Source organism: Vicia villosa, unplaced genomic scaffold (assembly GCF_029867415.1).
Source record: "Vicia villosa cultivar HV-30 ecotype Madison, WI unplaced genomic scaffold, Vvil1.0 ctg.002871F_1_1, whole genome shotgun sequence".
Lineage (NCBI taxonomy): Eukaryota > Viridiplantae > Streptophyta > Magnoliopsida > Fabales > Fabaceae > Vicia > Vicia villosa.
Genome location: NW_026706052.1, coordinates 259038 through 278437, shown reverse-complemented (window position 1 = coordinate 278437; position 19400 = coordinate 259038). Strand labels below are relative to the sequence as shown.

Genomic DNA, 19400 nt, shown 5'->3' with positions numbered 1-19400 from the left:
AATCCCTAAATTTAAGGAGAATTGTAACTAACTCAGGTGAGACGTATGGTTCTATAAATAGATCACAATACTTCGTAATCAAAGTTAAGAAATGCAAAAACAGAAACTAAGAGAATTCAATTGAGATTTATCTCATTAGCACCAGTGTATATCTTATCAAGAGACTTCCCACTTAATAACAATAACAACTAACTGTCAAAACTCAGAGATATTCTGATAAACTGTATCTTCTCTCTAGGAGAATTCTCATATAAATACACTTTAAATTACAAGTTAAGGGGCTGACTCAGCCTAAAAAATCTGCAACTGCCATATATACCTTTATGCAGTTTTATATACTAATTAATAGTATTAATCCCATCCCAATAAATCTGCTACAGCAACATATACATTTATTCATTTTGTTATCCTAATGAATAGCAATTAAGATTATTCTAATTTGCAAATATCAGTTAGATATCTAAATATTAAGCCTACTGACATCCCCCCTCAAATTGATGCTGGTGAATCAACTAGCATTAATTTGCTAACTAAAAAATTGTGTCACTGCCGTGCCAATGATTTAGTGAAGATGTCAGCTGTTTGAACAGCTGTGGAAACATGAGGTAGAGTGATGACTCTACGATCATAGGCTTCTCGGATAGAGTGACAATCAACCTCGATGTGCTTCGTTCGCTCGTGGTAAACTGGATTTGCTGCAATCTGTATAGCACTTGTGTTGTCAGCGTATAACGAAGTTGGTTGTGCTTGAGAGAATCCAAGTTCGGTAAGAAGACCGCGCAACCATATTATTTCAGAACAAGCAGCAGACATTGCACGGTATTCTGCTTCAGTGGATGACTTTGAAACAGAATCTTGCTTCTTACACTTCCAAGAAATAGGAGCATTTCCTAGAAACATACACCAACCGGTAGTAGACTTTCTAGTGTCTGGGCACCCTGCCCAATCAGCGTCACTATATGCTTGAAGTTGGAGTGTCGAATCAATAGGAAAAAATAAACCACGTTTTGAGGTTCCAAGGAGGTATCTAATGATTCGATGCACTGCTGCAAGATGGAAGTGTCGTGGTGCTTGCATGAACCTACTAACAGTATGCACAGCAAAAGAAATATCTGGACGGGTGATAGTTGCATAGATAAGACTACCAACCAGCTTTCGATAAAGAGTTGGATCATTAAGAAGGTCACCTTCATCTCGTCGATATTTAACATTAACTTCCATGGGGGTGTCAACCGGGTTTGCGCTTGTGAGTTCAGCAAGGTGGACTAGATCTTTAATATACTTTTGTTGATTTAAAAAAATCCCTTCAGGTTGATAATGCAACTCTAAACCCAAGAAGTAAGTAAGACGACCCAATTCCTTCATGTGAAAAGATGAATGCAACATGTGCTTGATTTTAGAGATACCATCTTGATCGGAGCCGGTTACCACAATATCATCCACATAAACCAGGAGCACCACAATGCCTTTAGGAGTCCTTTGTAGGAAAAGTGATGGATCATATTGGCTTTGAATGAATGAAAAACCAAGTAGAGTAGATCGGAACTTTTCAAACCATACTCTTGGTGCCTGTTTTAGACCATATAACGATCGTTTTAGTTTGCAAACAGTATTTAAAGAAGTGGGCATACCATTGGGAAGTTTGATGTAAACTTCTTCCTTAAGATCACCATGTAGAAATGCATTTTTCACATCCATTTGATGTAGTGGCCAAGAATTCGATGCTGCAAGAGCAAGAATAGTACGGACGCTAGTCATCTTGGCGACCGGAGCAAAAGTCTCGTCATAGTCTAACCCATATTCTTGCTTATTTCCAAGAACTACTAGACGAGCCTTATAACGATCAATTGATCCATCTGAACGCAACTTTATAGAAAACACAAATTTGCTGCCTGAAGGTTTAAATGCTGGAGGACATGGTACTGTATCCCATGTTTGATTTTCCTCCAAGGCTAGAAGCTCATTTTCAATAGCTGCCTGCCAACAACTATGTTCCATTGCCTGTTTATAAGAAGAAGGAATAGGAACACAAGATAAAGTTGCTGCCAAGGATAAAGGAGTAGAGAAACCATACTTTTCCGGAGGCTTACGAATGCGCGTACTGTGTCGTACGGGATCTGGTTCTGGCTCCTGTATTGGATCAGCAGTCAGGGAATTATCTTGAAGGGACCTGTCGGAGTCCGCTGGCTGATTTTGGGTGACAACACGTCGTCTTTGATAAGTCAAAAGGGGCTTAGAAGGTGGCAGACCTGCAGAAGAGTTAGAAAACAATGGGAGAACAGAAAATGTAGAAGGAGGATCATGATGTGTTGCAAAAAAATATTTTTTTTCAAGGAAGATGACATTTCTGGAGACCCGAATTCGGCGAAGATTAGGATCATAGCATAGAAATCCTTTTTGATGAGATGAATATCCAAGAAAAGCACACTCAACAGATTGTGCCGTGAGTTTAGTACGTTCTTGTGGAGGAAGATGGACATAGCATACACAACCGAAGACACGAAGAGTGGAGTAATCTGGTGGGTTACCAAATACTCGACTGAAGGGAGATTCGTTATTTATTGATGGAGATGGTAAACTGTTTATAAGATGAACTGCTGTGGAGAGGGCTTCACACCAAAATCGTGGTGGCACATGAGATTCAAGAAGAAGTGTGCGGACAACATCAAGCAAATGACGGTTTTTTCTTTCAGCTACTCCATTTTGTTGGGGAGTTGAAGGACATGACCTCTGAGATATAATCCCACTAGATTGCAAAAATTCTTGAAAAGATTTTGATGTGTATTCTCCCCCATTGTCAGAGTGAAGTATTTTGATTTTGGCTGAAAATTGGGTTTGAACATAAGCATTAAAAAATTTAAAAGTGGAAAAAACTTCATCTTTGGAGCGCAAAAAATAGACCCATGTAAAACGACTATAATCATCAATAAAAGTTACAAAATATTTGTAATTTGCATGAGATATAATCGGGGCTACTCTCCAAACATCACTATGGATAATATCAAAAGGTTGTGTTACATTCGGTTGATGTGTTGGAAAAGGAAGGATTTTACTTTTGCCAAGCTTACAAGGAATGCAATCAAAACGAATAACATCTAGAGATGGAGTGTGCTTATTTCCAAGAAAACCAGATTTTAACATGTCATGAAGTACATGGAAATTTGGATGTCCAAGACGCTTATGCCACACTTGATAATCAATGGTTGCAGAATTGCACAAAACAGAAGGTAAAGAAAGACTTGAAAACAAAGATAAATTGAGTGGAAAGAGACGTCCAACTTTAGGCCCCTTCGCAATTATCATCCCTGAGTGTTGATCCTGCACAAGACAACCAGATTTTGAGAAATTTACTTGACAATCATTCTCAACTAATTGACCAACGGAAATGAGATTACTGGTGAGACCGGGTGAAACAAAAACATCAGTTAGAGTTGAAGAAATATCACCAGTTGCTGTAATAGGTAATTGATTTCCATCAGCCGTATGTATCTTGAGATTTCCAGAATATTTGGTGATATTATTAAGAAAATGGGAGTTGTTGGTCATGTGGTTGGAAGCCCCAGAATCAAAATACCAAGGTGAAGATGATTTACCTGAGAATCCGAAAGCAGAGAACGCTGAAATGATCATTTGCTGAACCATTTCGGGGGTCAAAGACTGGACAGCAGCAGGTGCATTTTGCTGGACAGCAGCTGGTGCATTTTGCTGGACAGCAGCTGGTGCATTTTGCTGGACAGCAGCAGACGAATCAACAGAGGTTGTGAAGGCTGTTGCGTTTCGCTTCGGTGGCCTAGTTGGACACTCTTTAATAATGTGCCCATCCTTTTTGCAATAATTGCAGAATTTTCTTGGACAATTAGAGGCATAATGTCCAGAGCGCTTGCAACAAAAACATTGAATATTGCTCATATCATGGTTTCTTGACCTCCCTTGTGCAATGTATGCCACTGGGACAGTAGATGACTTTTGTTCTTCAATGATAGATTGTGTAAGAAGGCGTTGTTCTTCACGTAATAGATCATTGAGACACACATCTAATGATGGTGTTGGGTCTCTATGCATCAATTGGAGCGGATACCTTCAAATTCGTATCTCAATTTCATGAGAAATTGATCTCGTTTAGTAGTGTCGTGAATTGTTTGAACCGTACTTAGACCATCAATACTTAAATTTGAATAAATTATATCAGTGTATTCAGCCCAAAGATTCATGAATTGAGAATAAAAATCAGATATAGAGAGACTATCCTGTTTAAAATTAGCTATGTCGTGCTCCAGTTGGAATCTCCGGGCTGCATTATTCTGGCTGTAGATTTTCTTCAAGTAAGCCCACATTGTTGCTGCAGTCTTGTAAGGGCGAAGGTTCAGAACAATGTTGGGATCAACCGAACTGATGATCCAAGACATGATTTGAGCTTCTTTGACTACCCACTTGGCATGTCCATCCTTATCTTTGTCTTTGTTAGGGGCAGGGGTTGTATCATCAACATGACCCCACAAATCTTTTCCTTTGACATATAAAGAAAATTGGAATTCCCAAGCTGAATAGTTTTTGCCATTTAGGCGAATCATGAAAACATCATGTTTTTCTTTTGACATTGAATCGAATGACATTGAGAATACGAGATGGAAATCTGGATTGGAAAATGAAAAACCAGAAGAAGAAAAAAATAAAGACCGAGAAATTTGGACAAGGTAGAAAAAACAAGACTAAAGAACTAGGACTAGATTTTGGATCGTGACATGCTCTGATGCCATGTCAAAACTCAGAGATATTCTGATAAACTGTGTCTTCTCTCTTGGAGAATTCTCATATAAATACACTTTAAATTACAAGTTAAGGGGCTGACTCAGCCTAAAAAATCTGCAACTGCCATATATACATTTATGCAGTTTTATATACTAATTAATAGTATTAATCCCATCCCAATAAATCTGCTACAGCAACATATACATTTATTCATTTTGTTATCCTAATGAATAGCAATTAAGATTATTCTGATTTGCAAATATCAGTTAGATATCTAAATATTAAGCCTACTGACACTAACAACTAAACTTCATCCCTAAGTGGAGCTAGCTACATGATCAACTTCAGCCATAATGTTTTATATAGTACCATACATCTATCCAAATCGCTAATCTCGAGATCTTTCTTAATAACTACTCTTATAGTATTAATAGGTCTTCCTCTACCTCTAATTATTTGACTCCTCTCCATCTGATCTACTCCTTACCACTGAATTTACAAGTCTTCCCTCTAAATGGCAAAACCACCTAAGTCTATTTTCCATCATCTTTTCTAATCTAGATGTTACCCCGACACTCTCTAATATTGTCATTTCTAATCTCATCATGTTTAGTCTTACCACACATCCAACGCAGCATCCTCATCCATGTTACACTTAATTTATTTTCGTTTTGATTCTTAATCGCCTAACATTATGTCTCATACAGTACGATAAAATTTCCCCTTAAGCTTGAATGGTACCTTTATGTCACATAAAATTTCGGAATCCTCTCTAAATTTTGAAGTACCCTACACTAAGTTATTTGGTACTCCATCGGACAACAAGTTTCTCAAGTGCTTTGGTTGCTCTTGTTTTCCCCTACTTAGACCTTGCAACAAGCACAAATTACAGTATAGGTCCCAAAAGTGTCATTTTTTAGGCTACTCTACATCACACAAAGGTTATATGTGTCTTGCACCTTCGGTCCCAAAAGTGTCATTTTTAGGCTACTCTACATCACACAAAGGTTATAAGTGTCTTGCACCTACTCGCAAACTATACATCTCCAAGGATGTGGTCTTCAATGAGTCGTCCTTCCCTTATCCTCGGTCATTCTCTCATTACATTCATGAGAAAAAAAGAATTCTATCACACACTCACAGTATATGCCCTACAATGTATAAGATAGAAACATAACATACACTCCCTTCTAAAAGTTTCCTAACTCTTCCCTCTCTTAATAATAGCCCTATATAGCAATTCATTAGATCTAGTGGTTCTTTTCAGCCCTGCAAAAGCATGTGGTCTCCGATGTATGTTTAAAATTAGACTAACCCTATGAAAGAAATGATAATAGTTAAAATGAATAAAATGGCTTGCTGATGATTTTTCTTTTTATTGAATCAGAATTTGTCTATAAACTTTATAAAGTAAAATGCATCAAAATAAATTAACTCGTTAGAAATATCTATGAATTGGTTTAAGTAGTGTTGCAGTAAGCATGAAACACTGACAGGGTATTTTGTACATCCATTGAAACAGTACTTGATCTCTAAGTAGTTGACAAGAGTGTTAATATGTGATTGAATTTATTTACTGGCTTAAATGATAAGCTTTCATTAAAAATACTAGCAATCTTTAAAACATATTTTATTGCAATCAAGTTAAAACAGTAAAAGGCACTTACAATGAGGTTGGTCTTTTGAAAAATTGAAGATCCCAAACATCTTGTGGTATAAGACATGTATCTACTAAATCCTGGATACAAACATGTGGCGTTAGAGATATAGACTATTATTAACAGTATGCCCAACTGTGTGAAGCCCGCAACTCACATTTGAGGTTATATTACTCAGAAGTGCCAAAGCAGCATCCACCTGCATCAATGCATCATTACCGAAATTAAAATCTTAGCAGAAACTAACCAGTAGAGAAAACTTTTAGTTTAATACAAATAATAATAATAACACCAAGATACATTAAAATATCTTGGGTATTGAGGCAGCCTGATAGAACACTGTTGCAGCAATGAGCATACTGCAGCCAAAAAAGATTGTAAAAGTAGAGGGGAACAAGGTAACTATGAGCTGGGATCCAGAAGCCTTGTTAGAAGATCAATTATTCCATGCTATCCTTGAGGACAAGGTTGTTCCTAAAGGAAGTGGTAGTGATAGAACACGGTTCTCGTGTGTGACACCCAATCATTGGGCTCAATCCACGTCAACACAGCTTCTAGAATAACTCATTGAAGACCGAGGATAAGGGAAGGACAACTCATTCATGAGAGACTGTTATAAAAGAGACTGTAGGGGAGTGGGAAATGCATTCAGAAAGTTGTTAGTAAACAGTTCGGAGAGATTTTTCTCTGGTTTAGAAGTTCATAGAACTTTGGTTTACATTTTCTTTTTTTATTTTCACCATTGTAATATAACAATCAGTTTACCAAATTTTCTGGGTTCTATTTTAGTCCAATCCAATGATGGTCTTGTAATTTCACAGAGGAAATATGTTACTGATATTCTTGAAAAAATATGTCTATTGAATGCCAAGTTGATACTTCTATCGATAGAAACGTTCTACCTAATCAAGGGAAATTAACTAGCTCACATTAACTCGTCCAAACATTTCCTTTGCAGCCAGTGTGGTACGTCAGCTCTTAAGTTCTCCTTTCCAAAAACACGCGGATGTTGCAATTCAAATTTTGAAATACAACAAAGGTGCTCTAGTAAAAGGTCTCGTTTATGAAGATAAAGGACAAACTCAATTGGCTCGGTTCACTTTTGTGTATTGTTTACTTCTTAGAGGAAATTTGGTATATTAGGAAAAATAAAAAACAATATGTAGTTGCAAAATCTAGCATTGAGGGACAGCTTATTTGGTTGAAACGGTTACTTAAACAACTTCAATTTGAGGAGGCAAAGTTGACGACACTATTCTAAAATAATCAACTTGCATTGCATATTGCCTCAGATCCGATTTTTCATGTGAGGAGCAAGCGTATTGAGATAGATTGTCATTTTGTCAAAGAGAAGATCGAATCAGACAACATCGTCCCAAGCTTTGTCGATTCCAATGATCAATTGGAGGATGTTTTTTTAAAATCCCTGAGAGGGCTTAGAGTCAGTTATATGTAGCGAGCTTTGATGCATTTGATATAAAAGATTCAGCTTGAGAGAAAGTGTAGGTATTTAAATTAATAGTATATTATGTATATATATTCTAGCATATTCTATTGTAATTAATGTTATTGATTGCATATTGATTTGTTTGTAAGCCTGTATAATAGAATCTTTGTGGTGTAGTTTACACACACTTTCACCATATGTCTCTCGTTTAATTTAACACTGGTCAGAGTTGTTATTGATTACGTTTTTATGACTTAGTTACTATCATTACTTGTTTCCCTATTCAACTAGGATCCGGAGTCATATATCCCTATAATAGGGGTTAGGGCTTAACCTTTTTTAATCATCCGATCATCATCGAATCACCAATCATAATCATATTTCAAAAGCCTTAGTTCTATTTGGGATTGGGCCAAGTTTTGGGCCACAGCTTGTCATTCTATTTGGGATTGGCGGAATACAAATAGGCATGATGATAAGCTTGAAAGGCTGTATGCCATGCATGAAGCGATTGCAGTAAAAGTGCATTAGTATAATGTTGTTGCGTGTAATAATAAAGTTATGGCAAGAAACAAGGTTGAGAGGCTGATCAATTGGAGTTTACCGAGTAAGGATTTTGTCAAAGTTAATATGGATGGAGCTCATTCTTCAAATGGAGTTTCAGGTTGTGGGGGGATTATCTGAGATGATGCTGGCAATTGGTGTGGCGGTTTTGCTAAGGGTGTGGGCAGTAGCAGTCCTCTTGTAGAGGAGTTATGGGGTATCCATGATGGGCTGAAGTTAGTGGTGGAGCATGGTTATAAGAGAGTGATAATCGAGTCGGATTCTAAGGAAGCAGTGGATACTAGTAACAAGGTTAGCAGAAAAAAGTTGCTTAATTGCAATTTGGTTCGTCAAATTCATAATTGGATGCATAAATTGGAGAGTGTGGAGATTCGTCATATCTATCGAAAAATCAATGATTGTGCTAATCTTCTGGCTTTACATGGAAAGGAGTTAAGGGTTGGTTGCGAATTTTTTTTGGATTTGCCTAGCAGGCTTTTTGAGAATTTTGATAGGGATAATAAGGGTGTTATGTACCCTAGGGTTGTGTTTGTGTAGCTTCTTTGTTTCTCGGGCTTAGGCCCTCCTTATTATCAAAAATAAATAAAACTCTCTAATTTCAACACTACTTAATACTAATTATATCTGCAAAGAATATATTGATACCCTAAAAACTACAACTAAAAAGAGAGAATGGATTTGTAAACAAACTTACAACAGTGCCTATATTGCTGAAAATCGGCAGCCCGTGAACAATAGTACTCCATAGTACTTTCCAACCATTGATGAACTGCAAAAATTCACTTGATCAAATCAATGCATACTTGAGCAAAAAAACATGATACCAGAGAAGCAAAAAGGATAATGACAAATTTCCAGAACAACCCAAAAGAAAGTAGTCAGCTTCAATGACACAACTCTTAAAATTCAGAGACAGATAGGGAATATGTGCTGTTTAAATTAAACATTGAATTTCGTTGAAAATTTGTTCAAAAATTTCAATTGCCATTTAGCATAAATAAGACATGTGGGGAAAACTCTTGTATGTACTCTATTCCGTTCTCCCCTTAGTCACTAATACTAAAAAGCCTTTTCTTTGCATTGCTTTCACAAAAGTCTGTCCCCGAATCATAATAGTCAGCTAAAATACAGATCATCCGAATCAATTTCTCATTTGAGAACTTAATACGTAAAAGAAGAAGAAAAAAAGTGACACAAGTAGGAGGATATGTTATTCTCTGTCAAATAAAGGAAAACACAGCTTGGTAAGTGAAAAGGCGCATTAATTCAAAACAAACTGCCCAAAAGCAATTTCCCAAGTCATTGTCAAGTCTTCCATTGCCAACCCTAACTACTATATGTTTTTGTTAGAATTCATAAAAATAAGTGTGTCGTGCATCAAAGAAGAACTGGTCAAAACATGTGAGAGAGTCAGAAAGACCTCATTCAAGGAGGAAGGTGGCATCGACGATATCTTCATCATTGAATTTGGAAGCAATAAAGCAGAGGAAAGTTCCTGCAAACTCCTTTTGAAGCAATTGAACAGACATAAATTCACAATATTCAACGGGATGCCCGGGTCTATAATATAAGTTTCTCGAACAAATCTAAAATGCATAAAAGAAAAACATAGAGTAAAAAGAACCCTTATGCCGATTCACAGTAGCATACCGCAGAGTCCATAACAAACCATCATAGGCCCGATCAACATTTGCAGAATTAAGGGTTCTGCAATATCATCACAGCTTTGTAAAACAGTGGAGGTGATCATCAACATTCTTTATAATAAATATGTATTACACATGCATAGAGAAATATTCAATTCAAACAATGAGAATACTAATTAAGTGTTTCAAGAAAGTGGGCGTTGGAACCAGCAAATTATCAATCCAACAGATAATATTTCTTTTTTGTAATAGAAAATAAAAAAATAAAACAATTTGAGAATAAGAGAAAGGGAAAAAAAGTGAAGACATAAAACATGAAAGAAAAAAAATAGTAAAGAGAGGGCGAGAGAGATATGTGTCAAGATATTATAATCCAACATTATTCAGATTTTAACATCATAAAATTAATAGAGGGAAAGAGAGTCAGGAGTTATAAGATCCGCTAATTCCTAAGTAGTATTTTATGCAAAAAAAAAAAAAAACTGCCTGTAATTTGAGCCAGTGTTGAAAAAAATGGCCACAGTAACATTTTCTTTGTTTACCCTACCAGTGCCAAATTACCTGTCAAAGCTCATCCATATGCCTTCAAACCAGTAGAGGAACAGATCTTTGGATATGCGAGTATGGAAGTTTCGGGTTAGATAACAAAATGCAGCATTCCTGTAGCATAGATCCTTCATCAGATTTTGTCATGATGATATTAAATTTAAATAATGTAAATTAATATACACAGCAATATTAATTTTTGCATTATGATATCAGAAGATGCATTTGAGGACTTCACTTCAGATTCTAGCATAAGACCAACTGTTACTAAAATGAGAAGTTAAGATAAAACGGTAACAAAAATCACAATAAACTCAAAATTATGCTCAGATAAAAATTGTTTTTAAAACCTAATAAGTGGGAAAATGATAAAAGGTTATGTGAACAAAGAGAAACAATTTCTATTTAAAGTTAAGGGCGTGTTCGATTTGAGAAAACATTTTCAAATGTTTAGTTTATGTTTTAATTACAGAACTGCCACTTGTTTTCACTTTTTCTTGTTATCACATATTTTTACATGGAAAAAAAATAACTTTTGACTGAAGCTGATCGCTTTACTGGTACTCTCAATCCACAGTATTCCTCTTGGGAGCAACAAGGCCAGCTCATGTGTTTGCTTCAATCTACTCTTTTGAGCCAGATCTTGCCAAGAATAATTGAATAAGTAAACCTGTGGAAGCTTTGAAAAAGCTATAACATACTTGCTGATAAGAATCAGCAACTTAAGAAAGTAAAGGATAGGAACTGTATTGATATTCGTTATTAAGAGAGGCTAAATCTCCCTTTTTACAAATCTGTGAAGTTTCTGACAAAAGATGAAAAACAAAGCTATGGTATGGAGCCTGGCTCCTTGCAAGATAGCAAGGAAAAGATAAAACAGCAGAAGATAAACTTAGAGAGAATAGTCTCCCTACTCAGCTTCGAACCTCCCTCCATCACTTGGAAATTCTCTCTACCCCTTTATGGCTACTCCCCTCCCATAATTAATCATTCCCTCTCCCTTCGTACCTGATTCCAAAATCTCCTCCCTCAATCCCCTTGGATCACATGCCCATTTTGTTACGTGTGTTCTGTCTCTCTTCTTTTTCCTGACTTAGCGGGCCACCTCTTTCCTTTCTTCTACTACCCATTTAATCGTGAACCTCAGGCCCAATAATTACCTTCTTCTCTCCCTCTCCCCTTTTTCCCCTTTTCTCTTATACACTTGTAAGTTGCATCCATCAATGGGCCTATATATGCACTCAAACAAAAGCTAAAGGTTTTCAACTCCGCATTGAGCTTTGCAATACCAGGAAAGGCTCACATTCAGTCTCTCAACATCTTTTTTGCATTAAGGCATTGATTGAATCCTTTCAGCATTGGTGATCCAGTTCACCTCTAGAGCATTTGGGTTGCTTTGAGCCTTAGAGATTTAAACTTATTTGTTCCCTATGCTTTTGTTCCCTACAACTTTTTATAATTACTCATTAATACGCCGTGAACTAAGTGATTTTTTAAAGTTGTGAGCTTTAATCACAATTATCATGTTATTCGGGATTTATAACTATAGTTCAAACAAATGAATATAGTTTGAAAGTCAATTCCAGAGTCTACGGCTTCCAAGAAATCTGAGAAGTGTATAAATCAGTTCAATGTATCAAGTAGATGTTCACGTGTCGAAGGCCTCCGTGAAAATGGAGGCAGTGGCGAACTTCTAATCACATAAATATGTGAAGGGAAAAGCATGGTTGCTTGCATTTAAGCAAAAAAAACATCTTCTGCACGTTATGAAAGCAATAATGATATGAATGCATAATATTGTTCACTAGTTGTCCTACTGTGATGCAACATGTAACTTTAAGCAACTAGCAGAAGATTCTATTGAGAGAAATCCCAAGCAAAAACCCGAGATAAAACTTTGGTGGTATAAATACTAACATAGAAAGTAGTTCAAGAGGGAAATGTCTGTAATAATAGGAGAGGAAAAAAATCATACACAGAATATGGAAAGATAAAAACTAGCACTTCACATAGGAATAAAATTAGTAGTTGGTCCTAGTATGAAATAGAAAACGTTTTACAGTACAACCCTCAAATTAGTTTATAAATTACCATAGCCATTTTCCTTTCAAGAGTGCCTCCCTCAAGACCACAGCAGCAGGTTCTCTCTTAATCCGTTTTTCACTTAATGAGGCTCGGGTTGTATTAATGCACGCCTGAGGAGTAAAACTGATTAGACAACAATATTGAAATACTTGTACAGGAAAAAATAACTCCATATGTGTCACAGTAAGTGTTGTCTGGATTTTTTTTTATATCACATTATTTGTTATTTTAGAATGCCATGAAAGCATTTATTATTTTTTTCCATGTTGCCCTTATTTATTAAAATTTAAAATAATTAAAGTGAGACATGGATAAATGGGAGTAGCTGCGAACTTGCGACGATAGGGTGGATTGATCATGAATGAAAGTACAAGAATATTCGGGATATTTAATCTTAACACGTTATTTTGCAATGACAATTTATATAATTAATAATTTTTTAAAGATGTATGCGTCGCCGTAAATGACAGTAAATATAAGAGGGAGGGAGTGTACATAGTGTAAATTAGTACAGACAGTAATAATACTTGAAAATTCCATACTTAAAGACTCTAGAGTTGACAGAAATAGTCATATTCTAATAAATGAAATAATAATAATAATAATAATAATAATAATAATAATAATATTAATAATAATAATAATAATAATAATAATAATAATAATAATAATAGCTAAAATTCACTAGTCTGCAAAACCAAATAGATCAACCCAACAATAGAAAGAAATGTAACTAGAGATAAAGAGAGACTAGTAAAACAAGGGGGGTTAACCTCCAAAACAGAAATATAAAAACAAGAAAAACAAAAAAAAAATAACAAGTAGGCTGCCCAGCTTCTCTGCAACTCAGAAATGGAAACTTCCTTTAAAATATAGGAGAGGAGAGCACCTGAGAAAACAATGACAACACTTCCCAATTCAAATCTGAGTTTTGTTTCAAGGTATAATAAAATCATAACCCTAATAATTAGATTTCTAAGAAAACAATTTCCAAGAATATTATTCTCAGGTATAATTCATGGGTTTGGTAAGTAATGAGGTGAGAGTGGGAAGTTATAGTTGGTCGAATTACAAAATAATTTCTGAGAAAACAATTTCCAAGAATATTATTCTCATTATAACTCATGGGTTTGGTAAGTACTACTGAGGTAAGAGTGGGAAGTTATAGTTGAACGAATTACAAAATATATGCTGTATTCCCATTAGAATCTAAGATTCTCACCATTTAATACGGGAATAAAAAGTGAGGAAAGCATAGGTAAACAACATTCCGAATCAATAATACCTAAAAATATTTTTTAAAAGATTGATTCAAACACTGGAACGTTACATTCCCTACCTCACTTTCCAAGGAATAAATTTTATGCCTTGAAACAAACACACTCTAAACCTAAGGATAAAGAGAAGCCCAAAGTTAACTGGGCATCCCTGCTCCAAACAAATATACAAGAGCTCTGAGAAAAATTATACAATAACGTAACATTTTCTGCTGAGTGCTTTTATTGAAACCTTTAAAGACAAAGCAAGAGAAACTGCTCCATAGTATACCAGCTGACCCATATTCATCACCATACAAAAACGATGAAAGTAAAAAAGGAAGCATAACGAAAACTGTGGAGATTCTTATGCAACTAACTAACTAATATCAAAATTAATCAACATAATTGCAGAAAATATATATATTATCAAAAATTGAGCCCAGAAACTTGAATATTAAGTCTAGGAGTTGGTGGTTGAGTTTCTAGTAACTACCCTATAAAATAGAACTGCTGCAAGTTCCACTAAGCCACATTGCGAGCTACTCAAAGTTCCAAGTTTATCATCCTTATTTCCATCACCCCTGGGTAGAATGTTCATTAGGATCGTCATAAACTACCAAAAAGATTCATCAGTAAAATTATAAAATGGATAAAATTAGAAACACTCACTGCGGTATTGAAATACTAGACAAGCTACCCTGATCAAGATCCTTATAAATCACATCCAAAAGCTGTTCTACCAATAAATACCTATCAGCAGCCCCTCTCATTAAATTTAACTGTGTCCTTGCATAGAACATCAGTGAATCCTGCAACAGATATATTGATAGAGAAATTTGAAAAATGTAATAAAAATTATAAGTTTATTTGTTATAAATGCATCCATGAAAAGACCTTAAGCACGCGATCATGTGTTGTAAGCCAACAGTGAAACAGAAACTGCTGCATAGCATTATGAATCTCTAACAACTCAGAGCCCAGATTTGGACCATCATTTAACAAATACGTATTGATACACTCAACAAGTTTGCGTGATATCTTTCCTTCTTCCCTGAAGAAAGTAACAAAACAAAAGTCATATTGTACTCTAGGAGATCATGATAATAGTAAAAAAGAAAAACATTGAATCGCCCTAAGGAATACCTGATGAATGAGCAGATCCTGACAAACCCCTTAACAATGTCTTCTCTTAGATTAACAGGGTAGTCTCCAGGAGGGTAATCCAAAAGTGAATGAAGAGTTAAAATATTGCGGAAGACCTCTTCTTTGGAAGTACAGTTACTAATATTTTTCCCATTCAAGCTTGCTTCAACTTTCTCAATGTACAGCATCACCAGGCCTATTTATAAAGAATTTGATTAGAAGAACAAAACAGGAACATTAAAACAGACGGTCGCGGTGGGATGTCACAACGGTATGCTTCATGTTTGCAAAAACTTACTGCAGTAAATGCGCTTCCTCATCTGAAAACTGTAATCCTTTACTGCCAATAGATGCCGAAGGATAATCCCATACTCTGACTGAAAGCTTGGAACATTGCTCAGGACATCCCAAACATGATTAAAAAGGGGTTTAACCAAAGATGACAAGGGCCGAATTTGACCTAAAATAAAAAGGAAACAGGTTATTAAGATGAGAGGAAATTAACAACATAAACTTCATAAGATAAATTTCTTATATTTTTTAGTAGAATACAAAGTTTCATAGTGATAAAGAATTACATTATTCTCACAACTGTAATAGAAAATGCATGCTAACCTTACCGAGTGCCACGACAGTGGCAGATGTAATTCAAAAAAAGGAATTGTTTCTAAAGAGGTATTTATCATTTCTTCAAAAAAAAAAAAAAGATTTTATCATGGAAGAAATAACAATTCATAGCGGATATTTAAGCCAACATATTATATGCAATAACCATTGCATGTGGTTATTTTTCATTCTGCGTAAATATTTAGTAGTTCCATTTGAAATTTTCCCGAAAATTCACGGGCAATTCGATAGTAGAATATGTATTGTTCAAAGATACTGTAACCACCAATAATTCTAAATGCATTCAGTTTTATTTTGTTTTCATAAATCGTGAATCACGTTGTCGTTGCACATTATGTATTGAGTATTGTAAACTACTAAAGAGGGAATATAAGAGAGAGATCTCCTCCAAGGGTTTCCCCTTCTACAATAGAGACAATGCTCTATTCACTAAAGATTAGAATACTCAATGGTTTCCTCTATCCATTTATCCTTCTATTTATACATGTTATTTCCCTAACTATCCAACTAACTTCTGTAATGAATCTTAACTACTTTAACTAATCTAATAACAGTTTATTCTAACAAAACGAAAAATAAATACACTTTTAAGCACTCACGTGACCAATCATTCCTGTAAGAGGAATATCAAACTTTTATGAGAACAATGATATTCAAATGAATGAAACAATAAACATACCCATGTGTTTAACTGCTCTAAAATCCATTAAAATACCGTTCACATATTATATGATAACCAGAGTGAACAAAAAAATTTCTTGCATCTTTGAAATTTCATATAGCATTGAGTTTGAAGGACTAGATACACTCTTTGAAATGCGTGGACAATGTCAACTAAGGACAGTTTGAGATCTTTCTCTTTGCAATAAGTGATGCCATAAAGCTGTGGCTAACTTTGAAGTCCTATAATCGTTAATTGTTCTTCTCTCATTGTCACCCATCTATTGGATACAGTTTAATTTAAGAATTTAGCCTCATATGCTATTACTTGTTTCTGATCTAAAGGAAAGAAAGAATAAACATATTACAAACTAAACTACCTCAAACTGACCTGAATACTTAGCATCTTCTGCTCGTTGCACAATAAGTCTAAGAGTCTTTGCATATATCATTTTCGGATTTCTCCGCTTACTTGAGGATATTTCCGATGATGCAGATTGAATAAGCAAAGAAACAAGAAAAGGCCATGTTTCAGCTGCCACCAAAAACAATTTAAAATAGATGAATTAAGCATGGGTAAAATTGACACCTTGGCTACATAAGTGTATATTATTGCATCCAACAATGCATGTAAACTTGATCTTAAAAATGATCTTACCGTGAGGTATTTCATCTGGCCTAAGCTTCGATGTACTCAGTCCAATAAAATTGCAGAAGCTATATGATTTTTCTCCTTCTAACCAACTATTTAACAACTTGATCCCTTCCTGGTAAGTTGCGAGAAAGTACAACTAATTAGAATCAAACACTCAACCTCAAGCATGCACACACAAAAAATCAATAATAAATAAAGATTATCCAACTCAATTAAAAGTTCATAACAGAGCTTTTTATAGCAAATCAAAACAGCGATATTCATGCAATTGAAGCTTCATGAACAACTGAAAACTGATAGAACGGAATAACGGAATTCGAAACTAAATTGAACGCAGTACTGTGCATGAAATTGAAATGAATAGTGAAGGTGTTCTAGCAGCAATCGAGTAATTGAAGATAAACAGTGAGTTTTGAAAGGGATTGAATTTTACTTCGCGAGCTTTGACTTTATCTGATGAGAGTTTCTCTACAATCTCCCGAACGTCTCTGGAACTGACTTTCGCCATTGTCACTGCGGAATCAGCAGTTACACATTGAATGTACGGAATGGAGGTAGTAGGGGTTTTCAGAGTGAATATTCTAGAGGTTAGGGTTTGGGCCGTTGAGATATCTGGCGGGAAAACGAAGTGAGTTAGACTCCGGAAAATCTGTCTTACTTAGTGCTAATGTGGAGTAGTAACATAAGAGAAAATGAGTTATGAGAATAAATGAGCAGCTGCTGCCCAACTTCACCTTTGGCAATCACACCTCCTCTCATGTGGTTTTCCAAACACATCCTCTTAAAATTTGGCAATTTATTTTCTTATTTTTAAGGTGCGAGTAGGCGAGAGAATAGGCTGAGTAGAGTTAGGCTTTGTAAAGTCTGAATCTGATCGGTTAAAATTATAAAGTTTAAGTATGGTTTGTGGTCTCTTATAGGTTGATTTTTATGCCTGAGTTTGATCTTTTCGAAGGCATGTTTGGCCTATTAGCCTACATAAAAGTCTATTTTATTTAAGCATTTATGAATAAGTAATTCAACTAATGTTTAAATCGAGTAACAAATTAAAATATCAAACAGACTAAATGTTTATTTATATTTTTTTTTTTTTTTTGAAACAGCAAATGTTTATTTATATTTACTTATTAAAGTTCACTTATTAACATAAGTTGTTTTGCAATACTATTTGTTTAAGAGAGCTTATGAAAACAACTAATTTGCTCATAAGTTTTTTTTCACCTTATTTTCATAAGTTCTTCAAGATAACTAAGATTTATTTTTGTATTTTATTTCAAAGTACAAATAAAATACAATAATGATAATAATAAATATACACTTATTTAATTAAATGGGCCGATATGATAGGTCTAAAAGGCTTTTTTATGACATGTGGCCTAGCCTTTTTAACTAAATAGACTTATAAAAAAGTTTAGGCTTTTTCTACTTAAAAAAAAGTTTTTCCTAGCTTGAGCCTATGAGGTTAGGTCGTAGGCCCCTGTTAATCGATTTGACATATTCCCACCCCTAGGTGTGAGTCACACGTCATGAAAATTTAAAATTATCCTAAAAACTATTCTGACGCACCATAAATCCTTTTCGCCCAAATTCAGTTAGGAGATGCATCTTCGAATATTTCTAAGGTGAATTCGAAATGCATCTTCGAAAACTCTTATTTCGGATATAAATCTCTGAAAACTTTCATGTATGTATTGTGGGCTGAAACATTGTCTAAGCTTTTTTTTTTTAATCCGAGGTCATTTTAATCTGAGTAACATTGCCTAATCAATAATTCTATTCAAACATTAACATCTCAAAATAAGGTAATGTATTAATTAAAAAAACATCTCGAAATATTACAAACATAGTTCTCAAAATGTGAAAAATACTAGTAAAACATCTGAAAATACAAAAAAAAATGAACAATCTACTTTGTATGCTTAATTATAACACCCTGACTCCTCCTCTATCGTTAGTAATCCAAGGTATTTCGTGCCTCGATAAGAATGAAACGTGCTAAAGCAACTGCATCATCTTCGCCTCTCTCAAACAGCCCAGACTTTATGCCCTCATATGTAATCCATGTGATATTCTGACCGATCGACAACACATCAACGACATGGTCATCTCTGGCTTGCTCATTCTCCATGATCTTCTCATGAGAAGCCCTATGTGAACGTCCAAAAGCGTCTGATGTCGTGACAGGGTGTGACACAGAATAGAACCAAGTCATGTAACCATCAACATATTGCCATTGACTTGTGGCTGACATACTCTGATACTCCTCTGATACCAGATGACTATCGTAATCCGCTAGTATGTCATTGAGATGTCCACGGACGATGCTGATAAGAGCAGCCACGAATGAGGGGGTCTCGAAAT

General features: G+C 35.2%; 1 protein-coding gene across 1 annotated transcript in view; it reads right to left on the bottom strand.

Annotated features, from left to right (window-relative positions):
• Positions 1-17792, bottom strand: part of LOC131639957 (serine/threonine-protein kinase ATM-like) — a 49196-nt gene extending 31404 nt beyond the window's left edge. The window contains exons 1-15 of the mRNA XM_058910378.1: positions 17473-17792; positions 17043-17151; positions 16776-16919; positions 15396-15557; positions 15098-15293; positions 14849-15005; positions 14624-14763; positions 14448-14535; positions 12702-12805; positions 10626-10724; positions 10069-10125; positions 9839-9923; positions 9113-9187; positions 6565-6606; positions 6417-6487 (exon numbers count right to left, since the gene is read on the bottom strand). Of these exons, the coding sequence (XP_058766361.1) occupies positions 6417-6487; positions 6565-6606; positions 9113-9187; positions 9839-9923; positions 10069-10125; positions 10626-10724; positions 12702-12805; positions 14448-14535; positions 14624-14763; positions 14849-15005; positions 15098-15293; positions 15396-15557; positions 16776-16919; positions 17043-17151; positions 17473-17547 (1604 nt within the window). The 5' untranslated portion in view covers positions 17548-17792. The remainder of the gene's footprint in view (positions 1-6416; positions 6488-6564; positions 6607-9112; positions 9188-9838; positions 9924-10068; positions 10126-10625; positions 10725-12701; positions 12806-14447; positions 14536-14623; positions 14764-14848; positions 15006-15097; positions 15294-15395; positions 15558-16775; positions 16920-17042; positions 17152-17472) is intronic.
• Positions 17793-19400: the final 1608 nt, after the last annotated feature.